Raw genomic sequence first — 24201 nt, forward strand, 5'->3', positions numbered from 1 at the left:
AAATTGATATATAGGCTCGCTACAGAAAACTTATTCCAGCAGCCATTTTATAACATGGGGGTAATCACGGTGTCTAAACCGGTTGTCGAAATAATACACCAAGACTTTTGACAAAGAAAGTTCATTGCCCTAATGGCCTATGCACGAAGAATAGACACGGAGCCTTTCGTGCTTTCTCTCCAGGCTGGAAAATAACTTTCTGCACTCTTCTCTTCCAAAAAATAAGATTATCGAATAAACAGGCCGTAAAATATTTCCATAACTTTTGAAGTATTTTATAGCGTACTGCACATTCGTACTATTCATTACATAGCATCAATCAGATTAAAAATCAAAATGAATTCTAAACATGTGCTCAGCTTTCCACATCAGCGATGCAATCCGGACTGATATATATTTTTTTTTGCTTGATTAAATTCATTTTTTTCCTACGTAACCCAAATATGTAAAGGCTAGAACCTGTATTATCTAACAGGCGAGGTCGAATATAGAGACTAAGCCTTCGCATGTATGTTATAATTAAGCAAGGCCAGCAAAACATTTATCAAAAACTGGTTTTCTTGAATTTTTACTTGGCCTCCGAGCAATATCAGATCGTTTTTCGGAGAATATAGTATGTATATTTCTTTATTTGGGATGGCCAAACGTAACGGTTTCGCTTCTTTATAATACCAGATTTTTCTTTTTTAATTTGAATTATTCGAAAGTACACACCGGGAGCCGGTTGCTGACTGTTGTACCGTTATTTTAAACTTTTATTCGAATAAAACCGCACCCCTCGTTCATTTCAGTTGTCATCTGAAAGTTGACACTGAATAAGATTATATTGAATGAGATTATATTATTTTTTTTTTAACTGAAATTATACGAATAAAGAGCGAGAGAAATTGAAACGTCAAAACGGTCATAATTGCTTGTACCTTCAGGAATTTGAATAAAATAATAAACGGGATAAAGTCATCATTAATTTTATTACATCTTATACTGTTGAAGTTGGGCTTTGTAAAATTCAGTCTCAATCTCATAGAATAGTCCATCAAATTAAATATCACACTAGCTATTTCTTAACATATGTTGATGAGCTTTAGATTTCTTGCGCTGCTTCTTTTTTTTTGTTTCGTTTCTCCTGTCTGGAAAGAAAAAAAAACGAACTTGTTTTTTGTATTTTAATGTTTTTAGGAAATGTGTACCAAGTCCTGAAGCCTCTTTACACATACGAAGATCATATATAAGAATGGTGCCAATGAAACCGGTGCGTGAATATTCAACTCTGTTTTTTTTTTGCTGGAAACCGGAAAGTCACGAGTACCGTGAAACGAACCCATCGCTATACACTGCTAGCGTCTGCCAGTTGATTTGCTCTCCCTCATGCAACTTGTAGTACACATCAACCGGTTATCGATATGCGGTGAGTCAACCCAAAAAGCAACACGCATATGAGAGACAAGTCCAATTTGATTGTTTTGCTCGTCACAATGTGCGCAACTCTGCACCTAAAAGCATCACTCGAAATAGAGGCTCGTCAGTGTGCGTATCAAGATGAAGGCCGAGGATTTGAAAGAAGCCCAAGAATATGTTACAGACATTTTCGCCGAGCTCCGACACCTTTTCAAATGGCAATTATTGGCCGCTTTCACGTGTTTTTACCTGGCCTATGTCCTGGGTGATTTCTCGTTGGCTTATTTTATTTTGTGTGGAGCCGGATTCGCCCTGCTAATTTGTACCAACTACAATTCACTTCAGGTGCGACATTTATTGACTCTTAAAATTGATTCTAATTTTCAAATGATATCGACAAATATGTTCTAACGAAAATATTGTTTGATAGGTTACGCAAGAAGGACGGGCTGTTTTGATCACCGGATGCGATTCCGGATACGGATACGGACTGGCCAAGAAATTGCACGCCATGGGGTTCACCGTCTTTGCGGGTTGTTTGGACGAGAAGAGCGACGGAGCCATCGAATTGAAAAGATTTGACGAAGCGACGGGACGACTTCACGTCATCCGAATGGACGTCACAAATCAGGAACATGTCGACAAAGCTCTCGAATATGTTAAATACAACCTTCCGCTGCAAGGCCTTTGGGGTGTCGTCAACAATGCCGCCCAATCCTGCTGCACAGGCTTTTTGGAATGGACGTCTAACGAAGCCTATGAAAAGGTACAGACGAGTTAGAAATTCAATAGAAATTTGATTAAATTCCGTTTTGGGGAATATGGTTAACACAGGTCATGTCGGTCAATTTATTTGGCGTCATCCGCGTGACAAACGCTTTCCTGCCGCTCATCCGCAAGAGCCAAGGAAGGATCGTGAATGTCTCCTCCATCCTGAACCGGACTCCGTCTCCATTTAACGGCCCATTCACCATCACAAAAGGCGCCATCGAGTCTTATTCGGCCATCCTTCGACTGGAAATGAAACGTTTCAACGTTCAAGTCGTCGTGGTTGAGCCGGGGAATTTCACGGACGCCCTTAACTTCAATTCGGACAAATTCAATTTCTCCCGAACGGTGCGGAGAATGTGGGATCAATTGGACGACCAGCTCCGGATGGATTACGGGAACAACTGCGTCGAAAAACAGATTGAAATCGGTCAAATATCCATGGAATTGTCGGTACATAAAAATTTATTTCTTTTATCTTTCCACGGTCGAGTAGTTTTGGGGTATTATATAAAATGATTACATTTTCCTCGGTCATTGAACAGGAGAAAGACACGAGTGCCGTCGTGAATGCCATGGCTCAATCGATTGCCCAATTGCGCCCAAAGGATCGATACATAATCGCTTCGCCTTCTGAAAAAGTCGTGGCTTACGCAATACAATATTTGCCCAATTGGATGACCGATCACCTGATTCTCGCACTGGAAACCAACACATCTCTGAGCAACTTATCCGGTTTCGAGCCTTTCATTATTATTTAATCGAATTATTTATTTTTACGTCATTGATTTCGTTAAACGCAATCTCGTACGATCATCCGGGAAAATCGATTTATAAATAGTTGAAATTTGTTGATTCGTCCAACAATAAAATACATTTACATTAATTCGTTTTCACAAATTCCTGGCATTTCAAATTTATTTAAACCCTTACCCTTAAGAAAGTAAAAGTGTCGTGGTGTGGGCGACTAAACCTAGATGGCCATTTTGATTACCCTACCCCCATTTACCTTTTATTCTAATGAGCAGTAACCTCGTAGTCATGAACCTTGATAGACCTACCTTCACTGTAGTGAATTCAGTGAGCACATGTTTGTTGAAATTTGATTTCCAACTCAAGACAATTCATTTATTCGTGTGGGCTCTTGTGCTGGTCCACGCGGTGAAATTAATTTCTCAAGTGACCATCAACATGTTTAGGCTTAGTCAACGTCATGAGCGTAACCATATCATTCGTGCCCTAGTTATAAACTGTGTTCTTGGCCAACCTATATTTGAGACTCTACGAAGTCCCAAACAAGTTTTCAAAGAAGAACAGCATCCCATCACTTACATCTTTGATTGGCTAATTGAATCTGGCAAGAGTCAATCTCCCTACTACTGCCCGATGAGTTGAAAATGAACAGCTACAAAACCCACGAGATGATTACACAGCCCACCTGCCCACGAAGATCAACCTACTTTTTTGTTACCAGAAATATCCGGGAATCAAGTTGGAGAAATGGTGAGTCTACCTGAACTTTCTCAGACTACATTTTTTGTATGCAAATTTTAGAAAAGGCTATTTTAGTATTTTTGATTGATGGGCCCCCCAAATCCATTTTTTGAAAGAAAAACAAGTTTGGTGTATTTGTTCGCCGTTAGATGGCGTTGGGGGATAAAAACAAAACAAAAGATTCCGGGCAGGTTCATTTGCGGAATGCGGAATGGAAAACAGAGGGACGTTCCCATTGCGAGTTAACTTCTGTCAGCCACAATAATGAATGGCTTATCCAGACTGACGCAAGTGAAAAAAAACCCTTCTATCTGCGGTGGTAGAGAGAAGTAAAAGCTTATTTCATCATCAATTATGGCGAGCTAGGACTTGGTCGTACACAAAAGAGAGAAGGGGGTTGAATAATGACTAGTTCACGTTCGGCATGAGTCACGCAGTCACGTCTAACGTTGTCTAGTATGTGGCAACTCGCCCGCAACACGCCGAGAGAAGAGAGAACACACCCACGCATGTACATAACAAAACATCATCCGGGAAAATTTTTCGGTTGTGTGCAACTCAAACTTTTCAGCGCGTTTTATTTTGTTTGACAGGTGTCAAGACTTTTTTGGTAGGGACTCACGAATCTTTTTGCTACGTGCGCTGTACAGCCAAAGATTTCGGTTAGTTCACGCAACTTTGTGTGTGTGTACGGGACTAACGAGTCGAATGACCTTCGGCTGATTTCTTAGGAAGGAGTTGTTGTGTCATAAAAATAATAATAAAACACCGTCTCGGACCATCTCAAAAAAGGGAACCAACGGTCATAAGCCACGCGGTAATGATGACGCCCATTTCACGAGATGATTATTCAGCGTCGGAATAATATATTGCCGTGTTTATATTTTATTTATTATTTTTATTATTTTATCCAGGTATTATTTTAGGTATTATTTTTTTATTATTTTTTATCCAGGTCCGAAAATGAAATTCAACTTTTTTTAAAATAATTTTTTTTTAAATAAAATAATCACGAACGGAGATGAAAGCGGGCCAATTTCGTACGCATCCAAATTTAGCCGCTGGGCCGCTGTGTGCTGCTGATGAAGGGAAAACCGCTCAAGTTGATTTGAAGCTCTGCCGTTCTTACCAGCAGGCCTAATATGTGTCTCCCAACTGAAAGATTCAGCGCTTCTGGGCTTGTTTTGGGTCTCGAAAGAATAGACGACAGTCAGACAAGATCAAAGACCCCGCCCGCTTGCTCTGCGGCTGATGGGGCGTAGTTGGTTGTGTTTAGAAAATAAAAATAAAATACAAATCTTTTTTGAACAAATGCACTCAACCGGAAACAAGACATATAGGACCAGTCCACCTTGATCTTCTTTCCACTACATCGTTCAGTTAAAAGTCGGTCTTTTTTCTCTCTAAACAACTATCTCGATGTGTGTGTGTGCACATGTATATAGTGGAGAGCGAGGGACTCTGAAAATAGCCTCTCTTCAAGGGTTCGGGATGAAACGGGGCTGACAAGAGAGTTTGGCAATCCGCCCGGAAGGGAAAATAAATAAAATCAAAAGAAGAGCGGGCTCTTATAATTATCTATAGGGATAAAATACGCAAGCTGCTGCTATACGGGTCCAGCATGTGTTGTTGTTGTTGGTCTTGGCATTCATTCGCCAATTACTTAGCTGCTGCCTGTCCAGCTCAAAAAGATGTGCACTCGACAGTGTAATAATAAACTGGCTGGCCAGCTGCGTTCCATCATCTTCCCTATTTGCCAGTTTTACATTTTTCAATAGAAACGAAATAACCGCACGACTAATATGGTGAAATGCCAACCAGCTCAGAAAAATTTGTGGTTATGATGCAAAAGGGATTCGTCGCTTTGACAATTTCCCGTCGCCAAAGGGGGTCGGATTTATTTTGGGTTTTTTTCTTTGACAGTTTTGACGCAATCAATCGACCGGGGGGTACAAAAAAATAGAGAGAGTGACTCGACCTCCATTTTTAACACACATAGATTTTTATTACATACAAAAAACAAGATCGTGACTCAGTGAGTCACCCGCCGGGAGCTGCTGCCGTGCGGCTGCGCTGACGATCCAGCGGCGGCACGTAATAATCCAACCGAAATGTCAACTCGTTTCGTATTCTTTTTTGCGTCGCGCGCAATATCTTTTTTGTTTTGGCTTCCATTTTGTGTCCAGGGGGTAATATAATTCATATCAAGGCCGGTTGCAGTTATCATTTGTCTGCAGTCATCAATCACTGATTATTCGTCGTATCATATCCAGTCGGGAGAAAATAAAGAAAAAGAAGGCCGCCGGAGAATTTTGGTCCGGGAATTTTTTCCGGCTATTATACATTCGAGTGCTGGGAATGCCAATGTCCAACTCGTTAGTCACTCGTGTTTGTAGTTGCCGCGCTGATTCAGATCAATCAACACCAAGATCCCGCGTTTGATGAATGGGACTGTTTTACCAGATTTTACATTGGGCCTAGATATTATTATACTTGTTGTGTGAATGCGCTGAATAGATTTACATTGATGTATATATATATATGTGAACAACACAAAAATGTTGTCGGCCAACCCATTCATCAAACAGCAGCTCTCGTTTGTATAAGAAAAAGAAATCGAAAAATAATCGACTAGAGTGATACAAACACACAAAGGCACTATATTTATATAAGTAATGTGCTGTATAGCGCGTCCGGCGTTGTATTATATTATTAGCAATTCAAATTCCGGGGGGGGGGGAGAGAAATGTAGTAGCTTGTGTGTGATATTTCTTTGATTTCCTTCAGATGGGCGGCAGCTCGACCAGCAGCTAGTAGAGAAAAATATCTGAATATTGAGTTAAACATTTAAAAATATTCGGATAATCCGACACACAAATGTGTCGGTGCTATGCCTACATTTTTAACGAGATATTCTTTGATGATAGAAATCGCCTTTTTAAAAATAAACTTATAAAAATCCCGCTAACAAGCTTTGTCGACCGAAAACTTTTGTTTCGAAAAATTTCAATCGTTAAATCTCGTACAGTAAAATTGTCTTATTTTCGTATACCTTTGTCTAATTAGATGGTAATTATACTGCGCGTCGGCTTCTTCGTTAGCGTCGCACTCGTTATATATAATTTCATCCACTTTTTTTGAACGCGCGCGCCCATTTGTTGGAAGCAGACGATCGAAAAGAGATCCTTTTTTAACGACTTTGAATAACGCGCGTTCATTATTGCAGCCGAACAAACTTTATTTGTTTGCCAGAGTTCAGCAGTTTGAGTTTCTTTTCATTTCCCTTTTGTTTTCGAGTTACGCGCCAGTCAGGATTGACGTTCGACTCTGGAAAAAACAAACAAAACAAAAAACAATTGAAACGCGCTTGTGTTGTGTGTTCCAATAAAAACAAGCTAGACAATGATGATGGCATTTTGAACGAGTTTCTTTTTTGTGTTATTTATCGGGTTGGAAAACATAGAAGATGGACATATTGACTGTGGGTTATAGATGTCAGAGACTTTAGTGCCAGGGCACCAAAGATCAAAATGTTCTTATTCTTTTTGACTTTTCTCCATCAGAGAGAAATAAATAACTGTGGATATATTATAGCTTGACTTGACTATATAGCATGGCTTTATTAAGGGCGCGGTCGGTTACCATGACGAAACGATGGCTGCCAATGCCTCGTATAATATTTTACGACACGGGCATTTGTTTCGGAGAGCCCCCTTCCGTTTTGGCAACGATTTTCCTTATGATTCCCGACGTACGTTTCTTTTTTTGAAAAAGAAGATGATGAAGAAAATCTCTTGCATGCTTTTGTACACGCCAGTTGATGGGCTTATATTCGGTGGCCCTGCCTTTTTGCCTGCGTGCGTGTGTGTACTATACAGTTGCGGGAATATTTGAGAATAGAACCGGTTTTCTCTCTCTCGCGCGCCATTGTTTACGACAATGTCGTGAGCCGGCCGCTGCCTCTTTTCAACCCGAAAGAAAAGAAAGAAAAAAAGGAACGAAACTATGCGAGCGGCAGCTGGGGGAGAATATACACACACACACATACATTGAGGAGAGGGGAATGAATCAACAACTTGGGCTCTCAATGGTCATCATTTGAATTTTGTGTTGTTATTCGGTCGGTCGGTCGGGAAAAAAACAAAATAATAATATTCGAATGTGCGCTCGTAAAAACCGAAAACAACCAAACGGGAAAAAATAGAAACGCGCGAATGATGAGGTTTTTTCTTCTTTTTTATTTTTAAAAAACAAAAATTTACAATTCAAAAATCACGTGAAAAAAAGAAATTTTTTTAGAAAAATTCTCATCATGATTTCAAATCACGCGCGCGCGCGCGCTCGACTCTTTTGGTCCCTACGGCCGTTACCCCTCAAAAGTTGAGTGTCGAATCTTTTCACAAAACTTTAGCGGTGCCAAGGCAACTTAATTAAATAACTAAACACCTGGCGTGACCGTGTTTGTTTTGCCGTCCAAACTTTTTTCCCCCAAAATTGAGTCACTAAACATGTTTGAAATTCGTTTAGTTTGGCGGGTAGAAAGCAGATGGCAGCGCTTCCGTCGGGTCCACTGCGCTAGCGCACAGCAGCAGCAACTGCAGCACGAGATGTAACAAAAACGAAACGTGAAAAACAACCCACACCGGTCGTCGTCTCGTGAGTCACTTGTGGGCCTCGTGAGTGTAACACAGCACCGTGTATATTGCCGGCCGACGTTCTACTATAGTTTTCCTTCGGTGCTGTGTGTGAGTCGTTGGCTTGGCTGGGCTCTGCCGGGCCTCAGTCTGTGTCCCGTTCTCGCCCAGAGCGGACGCCCGTTTGCGTGCGTGTCTCTGTGTGTGCCAACAATTTTCACATATCTCACGCGCTGAGCCGACTGCGGCGTGTATATTTATTTTCACTCGACACGTGTAGAGTTTTGGGGTGTTTACACAATTCGTTTGAATTGATATCGGACAGCAGTTCATCTCTTGGCTCGGCTCGGGTGTTTGTGTGTGTCTACTATTACACAGTTCAGTGAGCGCTGCGATATTATTTATAAACATTCTAGCCCGCGGGAGCCCAACAAATAAAAATTAAAAAAGAGATTTTTTTAAAAAAGTCATTGGATTTTTTTTGTTTTTCGTTCGTTTCGTACGGGCGGATGGGAGTTGTCGACTGGGACGAAATTTATTTCCCCCCGAACGGACTTGTATAATTTATCTCTCTACGATGGCCTGAAGGGATTTGGTCCGTTTTCAGAAAGACGATGGTGCCATTATTTGACCGAAATCATCATCATCATCATCTTATTCCTGCCCAGTCGTTTGGGCAACAACAGGTACAACGACAATAACGGACAACAACCCCCCCCCCCCTCTCTCAACCAAAATAATCGTCCCATCATCACGAAAAATAATCCACCATCAGAGAGTTATAAGAATTATTACGCCGTGTCTAGACGAGCGGAATGTTATTCAATTTGATTCAAATTTCTAGCCAAAAAATCGTGAGTGTCGCCCGAGCGTATGAATCGCCCTTCACCCACAAATAATCATTTCAATTTTTCAATAAAAAAGGAAAGTTGAAGTGACAAAAAAAAGTCCAAAAATCAGGTTTCTCCGCTGCGTCTTACACCTGTGAAATTTGTTATACCTTTCTATATAGTATACCGTACGGGTGTATAGTATATCCAAACTTATTATTGTTGGGTGTAGTACAGACATAGTTGAGTAAGTCTGGCGTGCCGTTTTCGTCGATTTGCTGCCACATTTGAATACAACAACTGCGACGCGTGCGTGCCAGTTCAAATAGACCGCCAGTTTTCGGTCGCAGTTCAAGCGGCGCACAAATGAAGAATCTGCCGCCGACCCATCACGCAATGCGACGATTAGACACCGTATATAATTCCATACATCTCGTATGGTTGTACAATGTACAGACTTATTATATCTAAAAGAGGGGGGTTAGATACTGAGGGGAATGAGCTGAATAATATCAAAAAGGAAATCTAAATCTAAATGTAGACGCTTTCAACTATTCTGTGCGGAGAACATCTGATGATGTTATATGCAAATGTGTCGTGGTTCTCAGATGGGATTACGCCGGAGACAGTGACGTGGGGATGCTGCTGGCAAAGTGATTTTTTTTTTCGCTTCTGTATACTGTGTATATCTACCATCCGTACGTGCGTTAGATCCCCAGTCACGAAGGGCCGCATCCTAATGGAAGGGACTTATGCCATTCCCAGGGCCGTGCCGCCGCTGCTGCTGAAGAGCTCCCGTGTTGTTTTCGGGATCATCATCCATCCTATTTCCGAAACTTTTTTTTTTTACTCACGACCGTACCTCTCGCGCGCGCCCAGCGTCTAGCGTCTTTTTTTCCCACACATGTTTCACCCCACGACTCTGCTGCTGCTGACAATCAAAGGCGCTCTTTTTGAAATGTAATAGACCCACCGCCATATCGCAGGTGATCCGTTATAGACTACCACCGACGTTCGCTCAATCTAGGAGAGAATGTGATATGTATAACATTTGGCATTCTAATTTTTTGGGATGAAAGAGAAAGAAGTTATTGCGACTCTATTGCTGGGAGAGGAGAAATAGACAGTGTCAGTCGACTCGATTCGCCCTCAATCAAAAAGATTGGTGTCAAGATTGTCGTGTTTTAGATATACATCCACTCTCTCTCTCTCTCTGGCCAGTATTTGATTGACAGGTGTTCATTCAAATTTCCCGCGCCGCCAATTGGACCTCGTCGTTCACAAATGACGGATGAGATTGTAACAGAGGTGATAGCCCACGTCCTATATAATTTTTCTATGGGCGCCAATACATCCAAAGGCCAAAAGAATCCAAAACTTTTTTTTTATCTAATCAAATTATCTTTTTTAATATCGAAAAAATATAAAATGGATGGCATTTTAATAAATAGGTAGGTGTTTGGTATATGTACGGACGACGAAAGGCTGCTGGCCAAGAAAGATTACCATAAAAGGAGATCGGTGAATGTTGTGTTAAATTCACGGGTGGTAGTATAGTATAGTAGTACCTATGTAAGAAGAGCGTGATGGTCCAAAACTTATTCTTCCATCTTTTTTTTTCGTGATGCTGGCGGTGGCTGGCTGGCTGGCTGGATGGTAAGGCACGAGTGAAAGTTACACACTCAACTTCTCTCCCCACCAAAAGAGAGTTTCGCTGGGTTGCATCCAACAAGGTCGAACAACAACAACAACTATAGTTGTTTGGAATGTCTGCAGCTAAAAAGAAATAATAAAATAAACAAAAAAAATCTTTCTATGTAAATGAAGCAACGCCTTTTGGGAAAAACCATTTTTTGGGGTATTCAAAAAATATACGGAAGCTCTTGTTGACGATCATTTCCGCTTCGTGTCACATATCGCAGAGAGAGCCTGTATAATAATAATACATTGTTTAGATTTATGATTATATGACCATCTGGGAGAGCGATAGCCTTTTTTAAAAAAACACATTTTCTTATTTTGTTAACTTGATGCAGGTGTGCCGAGCTAACCGAAGATGATGACACAAGGGACGACATCGCAGGGAAGCAACGGCCATTTAAGGCCGCCCCGTAAATACACGCCCAGCGAGACCACACAGGTAAGAAAGAAAAATACGAAATACCAACTATCATAGATAATAAACAACCAGCGTAATGATGATAGAGTCTAGAGTTACACGCCAGAAGAAAAAATAGAGATTCCAAAAGTCAGCCCGAATTTACGCCGCTCATAGAAACGAGAGTTATAGTCGCTGTCGTCGCTATACAGCTAACTGTATATATTTACTGTTGGTATAATTCATCGTCATTACATCGAAAAGAACCGACAACAATTAAGTTGGCGAAATAATGCAATTAGCTTAATCCATACGGTCGTGTGTGTATAGACGTGAGGTACTGGCGGGAGCTGATGGAACTGGAAAGGGAGGGTTCACTGCTGTGCTGTGTGTGCCGCTACATTAGATGGTTGAATTGGAGGGCGAGTGGCGCAATCAATCGTCATCGAGGAGAAACCGAGGGGTGAGAGAGAGTCTCTATACAGGATGGAAATATATGTCAACCTATTAAAGCCCTATGCAGCCGTAGGCGCTTTGCAACAAAACCTCTAATGGCACGAGCCCCCCTATTCCTCCTCCTCCCCCTCTCTCTACTGGTGTACATATTGATGTATCATTCACCTTATATCTTTTTGGGATTGCGTTTTTCGTCTTTCCTTTCCTTGCTGGGATCAGCCGGGCGCAAGAGTAATGAGCTTCTATTGTCGCCATGGTAACGGGGACTCTCATTGCAAGGGTATTTCCTTTTCTTGCAAGAGTAGGGGGGACCACACCCTTCACATCTAGTCCATCAGTCTCTCTACTTTCTTCTAGAGGGGAGACCACCTATCGCAACTTCCCTTTTTAACCAGCCTCATAATAAATGGATGATGTAATCCCTCCCCTCCCCACCCTATATATAGTAGCATTCACCTTGTATTATGACAATACGAATGACGAAAGAAAAAGGATCATCCGGTCTATTAAGCAACCGAGTGCCGTGCATTGTCCCGTCTCTAATAATAGGCTATTAGATATCTCTGTCTAAAGTGGAATTGCGTCATCTTGTGGAACCATCAAAATCTTCGAATGAATAAAATCTGGTGGAACTATCCAAGAAAAATCGATAGGAATCAAATGGTGGGGTTGGTCTAAAGGGTGGAAGACGTACAGCACATCCTAGCACATCCCTAGCTCCTCACGTCTATCCATTTGATTGGATCTCCGTGTGGACTGTGGACTGTCTCACTCCCCTTCTCTTACGTGATGGAAATTCTACCAGGGGGGAGCGAATGTGCCGAATGGAAATGCGCAATAGGGTTGTCAAGGATGACAGACAGCCGAGACTTTTTCTTCTTTCCACTAAAGTGGCAAAGTTGCCTGAGGGAGAATTGCCGCGTTGAAAAATGAAAGGGACTAGGAGCCACCGCCGCCGTAGAGTTTGATAGGGTCCAGCTCGCTCCTTATCAAAGTGCCCAAGGGGAGTGAGGTGAGAAAATCAACAGCTCCCGCCGAGAGAAAGAGGGGGGTTGAAAGAGCGTCGTGACGCCCCCTAAGATACTAAATAACACGTACACAATACCAGCAGCTGTGGTCCAAAGATCCTGATGAAAAGCTTCGACAGCCAAAAGGACAATCGAAAAACCTTTTTTCAATCTTCTTGGCGTTGGAGCTTTTTCGAAATGCTCACAAGGATCAAAGGTTTTCGCCACACACACACACACACACACGCCCTATATACTATATCTTAGATTACCAGTTGTGTGTCACACACAGGGACGGACCCCACGGTTGGAAAGAAAGTTGTCGCCGGGCGCCCAGCATCAGCAATCAGCTGCAAACGTGACGAGGTACAGACAGGAGCAGATAGCTCTCGGTTCAATTGAGTCGTTCTATCTCGCTGACAAGACGAAAAACGACACACACATTTCACACAGCCTCTCTTTGAAACTTTTTCTGTGTTATCTTTCACGGTTATAGAAAAGTCATCCATCAGCTGATGCCCGCTGGCAATATTAAACGTAATAAAAAAAAGGGAAGAACTTATTTTATTTTTTTATTTTTCCAGTGAAATCATTCCCGGAAGATTTCTTTTTTTAAATATTTTTGTTAGCTATGGAAAGAAATTCCTTATAGGCCGGACTGGGGCCGGGCACGGTGGGGGGAATTCAATCAAAAGGGATTTTTTCGTGTGTTATCTTTTCAAAATAAAAATAACATCTCAAAACCAAATCTCGTTCGGTCAGACGAAAAACCTCCTGGTGGTCTTTTCGTCGGCTTTACATACATAAATTTTTGAAAAACAACAAGGCCGAGAGAGGCCGGCACAGAGGGTTCAACTCTGGCTGGCCTGTGCTGTGGCTTGGCTGGGCTGGGCTGGTGGGAGGTCTATACTTTTTGGATGGCAAGAGAGAGATTAGAGGCTAGCGCAATCAGGAATGTCGGATCTTAATGAGAGTGGTGTTGGGCATGGGTCTTGTTTGATGTTTGATCACGAAAATTGTCGAGGGGGGAAATCTTTGGAGAAACTAAAACAGCGGATAAGAGAACTAAATCAGTCATCCATGTTATATTTACAGCACCCTGGTTGGATAGAGGGTGGGGGGATTGTGCTGCCCGGACAACAGTCATATATATATACATTCACCCCCCTAGCTCTCTTTGGCTTGTATATATATACTTGCAACCTGTCTCATATTCCATGTCTCTCCCTCGCTTTTATGATGATCATTCCCGGTCGAATTCATCCGAGCGGGAGATATATATATATGTTGTCAAATATATAGCGTCGAGGGCCTCCCTTATATACTCAAACTATTATTTATTGTATTTAAACTGAATAGGACTCATTTAGACAATATCAAAAAGGGGGACCTAGTTAGCAAAGAGTCTAAATATCATTTTGAAAAAAATAGAAAAATAAGCGACGAGGGAGACCATCCATTTGGGTAATAATAAATTTGGAAAAACCCCAGTTGGCTTCAGTTTGGTCTACATAGTATACGTACGGAGGGGGGTTGAATAAATAAACAAATATTTTTCTTTCTCTCTCCCAAAAGAAAAAAGAGTACAGACAAATGATTATTATTATTCCTGTTGCTCCTATACAAGACACACCAGGTGGCCTTGTGTGTCTTATCCATCCGTCATGATGCCCATGCCGTCTCGGCTCTGATCCTCATCTTAAAGAAGAGAAAAGTTGAAACCCCCCCGATGGCACAAACCGTGTGGGTATGCCAGTCATGCCCAGCATCAAAGACGGGGGCGCGTGCATATGCGCATTAGCTAAAAGACGACGACTCAAAAGGAGGGGAGAGCTCACAGTCAAAGGAATGGCCGGAAGGAAATTATATCCAGCCGGCTGGAAAAAAGGGACAGAGTAGATATTGACGAAGAAGAGCTAGGGGTCGTCTGGTATTAGTGTACGTATATATAGTTCTAATGTTCATCAGTGCGAACGCATAACACGCAAAGAGAATGTCTAGAGCTATTACACAAAAGGTGGTGGTGGTGGTAGTGGTAGGGGGGAGAGAGTCTATCGGACAAATACGATGGGCTGACATCAGCTGAATAGGAGCCCAGCAGCAGCCTCCCTATGTGTATAAGAAAGAAAGTTTTTCCCCGCTCCTTCTTGTCCAAACTTATTGAGTTGTACAGATGCAGAGGCAGAGAGGCTCGGGACGTGATCTGCAATGACAACACGGACAGAGAATAACCCGCACCGTTGTTCCCAGAAGACTTTTCTCTATATACTACTCTCTACTCTACTCTCTCTACAATATGTTTCTTTTTTCTTCACTTCTTATCGCTCCCGAAATACACTCGAGAGCTCCTGACTTGGGAGTCTATCTTTTTCTTTCTTTTCGTGGAAGGGGGTTGGTTATTAGTCCCGACCGCCGTCGAATTAGAGCCAACCGAATGATGTCATCGATAATCTTCGTTTGAAATTGTTTGGGTCAATTATTTCGGCGAATGAAATTGGAGATTGGAAAGCTCAAATAGTCGAAAGTTATTTTGATTTGTTTCGTTTTTCTTTTGTCGTTGCCAATTGAGACTCTCGGCAAATCACCCGCATAAAAGACTGGGAATGGATGGCCCACTCGACGGCCAATATCAAACTTGACCCGGGACCGAGTAGTCGTAAAATAAAAATAAAGAAATCGTTCCGGGGGTTTTTCTTGGCACGGGTGGGGGTGGAGAGAGAACCGGAGACTCTTATGTTATTATTATTGCAAGACGCCATAACCCAACGCCTCGTCCTTTCCATCAATGGCCTCGTGATTTTCTTTGATGGCGACTCTCTATTACGACGCAGTGAGGCACTAACGTGAGCAGCACGAATGAGGCGTGTGAAAGATATTTTTTCTCTCCCCCCGACCACGCCCTCCTGCTCCAACTGGCCAAATAACATCTCAACTTGGCACAACAACCCGCGTTCAACATTATTTTTTTCGTGATTCATTCGTGAGAAGCCTTCCGGGCTTTTTTGTGTAGTATTCTACATTTCGCTCGGCTGCGCTTTCCTATTTATTTTTTCTTCTCCCGCGATCTTCTTCTTTTATATAAGATGCACTTGATCCTCTCCCCCCCTACACACATCGATCGATTCTTTTTCAATTTATTCGTTTCGGTGTGTGTGCCACCCTCACACAACCTTCCGTCACACCCCCTCGTTTGATTTGAGCCCCCGTTCCAAGACAAACAAATTGATATATCTTTCTATCTGTTTTTCCCCGATAGAAAGATAGAAAGAGGGAGAATGTACAACTATAGAATTGCCTTTTCTCTCTCCCTCTCTTCACTCTGATTTCTTTTTTATTTTCCCAAACTATTTCAGGGGTGGGGGTGGGTTCGTGACCGAATTTGTCTCGGCGCTCTCCTCAATATAACACACGGGATTCAGATATGTTTGATTTGTTTCGAGAGAGAGATAAGTTTCACAGTTAGACGTACAGACACGCGATGATTCGAGGGCTCTTGTGCGTACCTCGGCTATATGTGACGTAGAGAATATTGACACGGTGTCTGTGTACAACACACCAGTTTCATTCATTCCGTATGTGTACACTTCTCTTTGCTCGTTCACGGCTTATATTTTATATCAAATGGAAAAAAAGGCCCAAAAAGAAGAAGCTAGAAGCTAGAAAAAGGAAGGGTGTTGCCATGGCTATGTGTATACACTCCCCTGCTCGCAGCCGTCCTTCACCTACACCCGAGACCTGCTGAAGACGAGTACACACAAGAGCCTTCCTCATCTCTGTGCCGAGCACTTTCCGTCTTATATTTCCTGTCTCTCTCTCCCTCGACTTCCGCTTCTCCCTTATTTCTTACTCTCTCCACCAGCTGATGTGATGTGCTGTGTACGGTATTATTATTTACTTTCCCTTTTTACTAGCTCTAGCTCCAAGTCTCCAATGACCTCCTATACACACAGGCAGACACCATCTTTGTGTACTGTATATATACTTTCCGGGCCGTATTACCTATAGCTCTATACACACACCCTAGTTTCAAAAAAGAAACGTCTCAGACATATTTTTCTTCCCTTTTTCATGCGGTGGGTCTATCATAATCCGCCCTCCTTTTTTTTAATACTTTGTGCTGGATAGTTTTTCATCACACATACACTCCCCCCTCTCTTTTCTTGGTGTATGCCTTCTCGTCTTACCTTATAGTCAAACATTTGCAGCAGCAGCAGCTCAGACATGTATGAAATAGTTAGGATATAATGCCCTTTGTGAGAGCAGAAATATTTTAAAAAATACTAGATGGATTTTGACTCGTCGATTTGTGAAAGATATCGGATGATAGGGACGTGTTGGACTATACAAACGGAAGTTGCACACACACACACAGTCAAACAAGTATCTGAGTCGACGAGAGAGAATGGATACGGTTGATGTTGCGCGATGAAGGATCGCTCGACAGCTGGAATGGAAGTTATTTCTAGCGCCATTTCTTGGCTTCCATCGACAGTATACACAAGTCTCCGGGCTCTCTTTCTCTCTCTCTCTCTGAGTATGTATTTACGTAACTTTCTTTTTGAGGGGATATGCTAATGAAGTTGATCGCAACAGTTGCAAGCGAAACTTATATATTAAGGGGGAGGGACGGAAATGATCCAACGAGGTACATGGGGGAGCGCTGCTAATTCCACTAGCATCTGCTGTTGATCCTCTTTTTTTCAAATTGGGAAAACTTTACTGAGGAAACGATAAGGAAAAAGACAATTAACACGAGAGGCAAACGTTAATGTTTTACCCTCGCTCCCGAACGCGCTAGAAAGTGTCAAAATGAATCAGCTGATTTTGAATGACAGCAAAGAAATATAGGGTCTCTCTCGGCTCAAATGCTGCAATCCCGAAGGAGCAGCACCTTATGCATTGTGCGCTGTTGTCTCAAAGATATAGTTATGTGTCGGACCGGTCTAAATTTAGAGCTTGTGTGTCGTCTAGAGTCTCTCTGCGTTTGTGTGTGTTTCGCCATCAGGTTTTTCAACCCTCCTCTCTTTCCTCCTGCCTGCAGTGGGCTGTGCTTCTGCCCGTCTTGTATACATACAACAGAGATGCTGGGAAAAGAGAAAGAAAAAAAAGGAAATTCTCTACCAGTTTCCTTCTACCTTCTAGTCGCTACGGTCGCCAACCAGAAACGCAGGGGACCCGCATCTCATCTTCAAAGTGCCGTTGTTCGACTCGTGAATTTTTGTTCATTTGCATTTGGTTTTGTTTTCATTTTTCTGGGCTGCAAATTGCAAAGTGTAAGAGTGTATACAGCGGGATTGAATTGCGGCCGATGAACGATATGGCCCATCTCGGTTTACCGCCGTGCTGTCGGTATTAGAGACAGACACAAGCGTCTAGTCTTTCCTAACGTACGTAATACTAGGCCTCCTCTACTCCGTCCGTCAGTCCGTGAGTGTGTCAGGAAATGAAGGAGCGAAATGCTTTCAGGCGACTGGCCGCCAGCCAATAACACGGTCAGCACCACCGCCATCACAGTCCAACGTAATAATAATAAACTCGAACCCAATACAAGAAGAAGAAGAAAAAGAAGGTTTCCCTCCGAATGGGCTCTTTCTGTTTTCCTATATAACACAAGGAAACAAGAATAAGAGGGGAGAAAGTTTTATCTTTTTAGATTTTCTTTTAGATTGATTGAAAGTGAATTACACAAACTACTCCCCGATCACTACTTTTTTATTTGAAAAACTTTTTCTTTTGTTGTGTCTTGTGTCCATCTCGGGAGATTGATGGAATTGGAGGGTTTGCCGCCCATTTCTATACGCGCGGTCCATCTACGGTCGGGAAATTCAATTGAGGATTTCGCCGTAATCGGCCAAAATAATCATCGATTATTTTTCTTTCGTGAAGTGTTGCGTGTGAGATATTTTCGAGAAACGAGGAAAATGAAAAAAAAGGGTGTGATGATGCCGTGTTGAATTTTTGGGTTGTGTTTCCTCCATCTGGAAATATTATCAAACGAGGCCTTGCTCACGCGTGTTGTCTTGTGTTGAGATCGTCACCGTTTTTTTTTGTGATTCTCATGGCGTGTCTACGCACCCGAGATTCCAACGAGAATCTTTACTCCCAACTGCGCCCGCAGCAACAACAACAGCAACAACAGCAACCACCCAAAAGACAACAACAATCGATCAAACATTCTTCGCGTCCTCTGGTGGCTCTTGTTCCCGCAGAGTCACAGCAAAACAGATCCATCACCCAGGTAGTAGAGAGATATTATTAGTTTTAATATTGATTGATTTATGCAAATTCGCCATGGAAGAAAAATCAAAAAGAATTTTCGGGTCGTCGGTACACACCAGGCGGAATAACTCTTACATTTCCGGTTGCGTAATGAACTTGCCGGTCTCGTTGCGAGTCAATAATAAGATGAGGCCGGGACATTTTGTGTGTTGTTTGTGTGTGACTGATGGCTCATCTGTTGGCCACGTGTTCGGTAATGTACACGACGCGACTCGCAACTGTTTTTCAAATCGCCCGCATTCCGCTCCGCAACATCACCGGCCCTATTTTTAAATTTTCACCCGAGTCATTCCGAGAGTCCAATCTAAGCGCATCCTGCTGTTGAATATTCACACATCATCTCTTGTTAGACATAGAGCCAATTAAATATACTAGAGACTTACAAAAATTTGAATAAGGGGTGTGTATTACGTCATTAGTGGCAACAACAGCTGTTTCCTCCCTTTTTATTTATTTATTTATTTTTAAAATGTTATTTGCTGGACTAATGTTTTGTGGTTGGTGGACTCTGTTGACAGATCTACACCGACTGGGCCAATCACTACCTGGAGAAGGTCAAGTCGAAGCGACGCATCCAGGATCTGCCTAACGATGTCACCGATGGAGTGATTCTGGCCGACGTCATCGAAGCTGTCGGTGAGTTACCAGTCGAATCAACTAACTTAGAATAATCATTTAATCTGCTGGGGCTTACATCATCCATCTCGACAGCTTCGTGTGTGTGGGCAAACAAAAATAATGCTATGCCCATCATCATCACGGCACATTTTACACACACAATTTTTGATCCATCCATCATCATCTTGTAAATAAATAATCATCCGTTTATTTATATTTGTTCTTTTTTCTTTTGTTTGTTTTCTCGACAGCCAATCAGAAATTACCCGACGTCAATCGCAAACCGAAAAACGCCTCGCAAATGGTGAGTGGAATTTTTCAAAATTCATTTAGAATTAAGTAGGTTGTTTGAGCTAGAGCTGGAGAGATCGTGACGGCGCTTTTCCTTTTCATTTAGACATGGATGTAAACAACATGTACTATACAGACAGAGGCCGGATATTTGAATGATGGGTGTTGTTGTTATACATCTCGTTTTTATTTATTTTTATTTATTTTCGTCTTCTTGTTGAATCACAGCGCAGTTCACCTACTTGTTTTATCTTATTTTTACAAGGTTCTTTTTGATTGTAATGGGAGAAGGTTGGGCTATTCTATTCACCGGAGGGAAACAATAGCCGCCGCCAACAACAACGCGGCAGGTGTTGTTGTATAACCAATCGGTTTCACCTTCTTTATTTTCTTGATTTATTCAACACAAACCAAAAGAAAAAGGCCATTTTTCTTTTTCTTTCGTGGTGGCTTAAAAATGGGCCACGCGTTATTCTATACCCCGCGTATACGTTAGATGTATTTTGTAAGAAAAAAGAAAAGAAGACTCTCGGCTATTCAAAGTGATAATCCGGCGGAACGAACGAGAGAACGTGACATCCGTTGGCAGCCCGCGCATCCACACACACACTTTACAAATATGTGAAATGGATAACGAAAAAATGGGAATTTTCGTGTCGTATATAGTAGTGTTGTTGATTGTGTTATTATTATTTTGTCCTACCTGAGAATATGTCACTAAAGTGCTGGCTCCAGTCCACGTCACGCATCCAGCCGGGAAATTTGAAATAAGAAAATAAGAAAAAGAGAATCTCCGCGTGATGGGATGTAACACATTTTCTTCTTCGTTTCCGCTTGCTGGAATTAACAAACCAGAAACTCGACTCTTTATTATAGAATTAACAAAACAAGAAAAAAAGAAAGAAAAAAAAGAGAAACTCACTTATTTTCCCATCATCTCTCCCTCTCCCCCCCTTATATTCCTTACTCAGAAAAAGGAAATTGTTGGAACGATTATACGACCGTCTTTTTATTACCACCATGAATTCATGATGCGGCAAAATTTTCAATTTCAACTTTAACAAGGGGGGGGGGGAGGGGAGAAAGGCTGATTGGTTTTAATGTGGTTATTTAGTTCGTTAATGACGATTAAAAGTAAAAGAAGAAGAACCCTTTTTTTTATTTAATTTGAAAATTTGAAATTCCCGCGCTGTTGAATTCAAATTAGAAAAAGTTGGATCTGTAGGAGATGATTAGATTATTCGAAATTATATCATTTCGAAATCAAATAGCGTCGCTGATTATCTTGGCAAAACCTCTGTCGTTTGTGGCGGGTGGCCCTTTTTTTTAAAAAAAGCTGTGGACGTTTCACGCGTTGGCCGGCGGGAGAAATCTAATGTCCGATTCTTTCTGCTGGGTCTCCCGCAGATGGGCCGCAGCAATCATGAATCCATTACTCCGCTCCTGCTGCTGCTGCTGGGGTCCGCTGATATACTTTCTCTCTCTTGTATTCAACACCGCGCGCCGTTGCGGCGGCGGCGGCTGCCGCTGCTGCCGCTCGTGTGCAATTTATAGCCACCCGTCGAGTTGCGCGGCGGTCGTTCTCGGCCGGCTCTCTCACACAGCGGCGCCTGCCGTCGCCTGTCCACTCTCAAAAGGGGCTCCTTATGTTTATACGGCTCTATCGAGACGATTTATAGGCGCCGGAGCTTGAAAAACAATCGATTGTCCTGTTTCAACTCGAGACGGTTTTTATTATTATTACGCAACACTCGTAGTAGTAACGTGAGAAAATTCCCTCCACTCGACTAAATGCCTACTAGTATGTAACTAAGACAATTTTCAAAATTCCCGCGCGCTCAATTCTGGCGTCTGTGTCGAGAGAATTATTACCCGAAATGTTTGTTGATTCGGTTCGATCATCGATCTTCCATCCGCATCAGTAGATCTGGCTATTATAGACATCCAACATCCGACAAGAAGGGAAAAAATATACATTGACATGGGCTAGGGGTGAGAAACTTGAGAGAGATCTATCTATCTTGTATACATGCATATGCGCGTATAGTACTGTTTGATTTTACTATTTTCTTTTTCGTTATCTTTTTTTATTTTAAAGAAAAAATATCTCCCCCCGAGAGATTTACTGGGCTTTTATATACACACGGAGTGAACGCGTCTATATAACATCCCCATGTAGCATAGCTGAGCAAACAGCAATAAAAATGTTTCCAGCTCTTGTCCGTCCGTCTCCCGTCGTTGAGAGGGTGTAAATCACACCATCTAGCGTCACCCGATTTGAACATTGAACACTGAATACTAGCGGTACACTGCTATAGAGAAAAAAATAAAATAATCCGAAAAAAGATTAGACACACGCTTTTTCGCAGGCCGTTAAAAAATTATATTGTCGAATAAGAAGAAGCTGAACTGCCGCCGCCGCTCGTGGGAAATGGCAGGAGATTCCAATAGAAAATCGCTGCCGTTTCATTGAAGCCCAAACAGGCGGTGTGCTTGGATGACCCAACTGTATGGGGTTGACACGAACCCGCCAGCTCGACCGATTTCACGCTGCGTATATGTTACAATCCCGATAGGAAGAAAGAAACGGTTGTTAAAAATACAAATCTATACGACGTTCTTATAGGCAACGATGCGAAAGTCACAGGGTTCGTTGTCACGCGCTTCTTTTTTTTATATACATCTTATACGTGTTATTTTTCTTTTACGGCCGTTCGTGTGTCCTATGGTGTGTGAACGCCGAGTTTAGCGCTGCGGAACGGCAGAAGAAAAACATTGGAATCATTCCCCGCAGAAAAGAATAAGAGGAGGAAGGCTCATCGGCCGCCACGCCGTTTCGTTCATTGCGCATTCATCGCAATCGGCCAACCGACAAGTTCCCGTTGGTTTTTGTTTGGCTGTCCCAGACGTGTGTGTCCTTTCAAATAATATCGACATGTTTCTCCGCTATGATATTCGCAGGAAATAAAGAAAATTGGACAATTGTGCACAGGTAAAGTGGACGGACAGACACACAGGCAAGGAGATAAATCAACATGGCGTCGCGGTTTGGTGGAGATAGGAGGGCAACGGCTGGGTCCAAGTGAACGAGTCATAAGTGGCCGTACATACCGATGGGATAGTCTGCTGCATTGTATTGTGTTGTGTGGGAGGAGTCGCCCCCTTCTGTTGGATTATATTCGCCTCGGATATATCAGCTGGAAGGGGCTTAAGCGGTCAGTACACAACTGGCATCCCGACCGAACAGCAAGACAGCAACAACCTGTTGGCCGGTTTTTTATTTTTTTTTCTAGCTCGTCTGACCATCAGTGTAGACAGTGCCCAGTCCCGTCGTCAGTTTCGGACAGGACAAAAAACATTTTTATGGTTTTATAGCGTCCAATTCAACGTGCTAAAACTTGCGAAGAAGACATCCCGTGATTTTTATCTCGTGTGATTATTATCTCTGACCGGATTGTCCCAAATTCCCCCCCAGGAAGTGTTTCATTTTGTTGTCTAGTGAGAAGACGTTCAAATCGCGGATTTTGTTTCGTTTGGAATCGCCAGTCGAGAAATTCCAAGACGCGCCATTTTTGAAAAAAAAGGAAAGAAAAGAAGCGGAAATCAATTCTGGTAAAATGATGGTGGCCGTTGGCCATGGCGGAAGTGGTTGCGCACAGTCGGAGGTCCCTCCTAAAAAAACTCTGTAAATAACTTTAAAAAAATACCGGAGAGATATATAACGGTCCAGCAACTAGCGACTCCATGTAGGTTTTATGTTTCTCTTCTTTTTGCCGTGATCCAATTTCTCTCTGTACATACACACGCAAACTGTATATTTCGTTTGATATCTGTTTAAAGCTTTTTTGGGTTTTACAACTGCTGTTGCTCTACATTTTCCGGGGGGGTTGCGCTGTAATCAGGGTAACGTACTAAGTGTTTCTACCTGGGCGCTTGGATAGGCGCTCAGCACGACTCTTCTTCTTTCTGTCGTTAAATGTTGCTGTTGTTGTTGTTGTGTGTACCTTACGGTTCGCGGTTATCTCAGTTTCCTTTTTTGGGATTTTTGGTTTTGGGGAAAGCTTGGAGAAAATGGACAACAAAAATCAGATAAGGTGAAAATGGCGGTTATCACCGCGCTGGCTTTTTTTTAGGTTGTTGTTGATATAAGCGAGTCAATTAGGATTTGGAAAGAAAATAAAAGAATCTGTAGAGTTTTACAGGCTATAAAATTGAGTGACTTTCTAATGGATTAGTGACACTCCTTATCGTCTATTCTGTAGACGCGCGCCCAGCATCTCCCAGCTGAACTGGGCATGAGACAGACAGGCGTGGGGGGGAATTCAATA

At 42.3% G+C, this 24201-nt stretch overlaps 2 protein-coding genes and 1 long non-coding RNA gene across 9 annotated transcripts in view; 2 read left to right on the top strand and 1 right to left on the bottom strand.

The window, feature by feature from the left end:
* Nucleotides 1–24201, bottom strand: part of LOC124350343 — a 62531-nt gene that overhangs the window by 24732 nt on the left and 13598 nt on the right. The window lies entirely within an intron of this gene.
* On the top strand, nucleotides 1456–3029 carry LOC124349800 (D-beta-hydroxybutyrate dehydrogenase, mitochondrial-like). Its single transcript, XM_046800650.1, has 4 exons — nucleotides 1456–1743; nucleotides 1829–2164; nucleotides 2233–2619; nucleotides 2712–3029. Exons 1-4 carry the CDS (start codon nucleotides 1540–1542, stop codon nucleotides 2925–2927), a joined length of 1143 nt encoding a protein of 380 aa, XP_046656606.1. The 5' UTR covers nucleotides 1456–1539; the 3' UTR covers nucleotides 2928–3029.
* Nucleotides 3230–24201, top strand: part of LOC124349367 (neuron navigator 3-like) — a 30129-nt gene continuing 9157 nt past the window's right edge. The window contains exons 1-4 of one of the 6 annotated variants that reach the window (XM_046799899.1): nucleotides 3230–3669; nucleotides 11161–11264; nucleotides 19483–19600; nucleotides 19834–19886. In XM_046799899.1, coding sequence (XP_046655855.1) covers nucleotides 11181–11264; nucleotides 19483–19600; nucleotides 19834–19886 — 255 coding nt within the window. In that variant the 5' untranslated portion in view covers nucleotides 3230–3669; nucleotides 11161–11180. Of the gene's footprint in view, nucleotides 3670–8335; nucleotides 8981–11160; nucleotides 11265–18662; nucleotides 18924–19482; nucleotides 19601–19833; nucleotides 19887–23032; nucleotides 23620–24201 lie in introns of those variants that run through there. The other 5 variants (XM_046799898.1, XM_046799896.1, XM_046799897.1 and 2 more) reach the window with 5 other exon arrangements.

Source organism: Daphnia pulicaria, chromosome 7 (assembly GCF_021234035.1).
Source record: "Daphnia pulicaria isolate SC F1-1A chromosome 7, SC_F0-13Bv2, whole genome shotgun sequence".
In the NCBI taxonomy this organism is placed as follows: Eukaryota; Metazoa; Arthropoda; class Branchiopoda; order Diplostraca; family Daphniidae; genus Daphnia; species Daphnia pulicaria.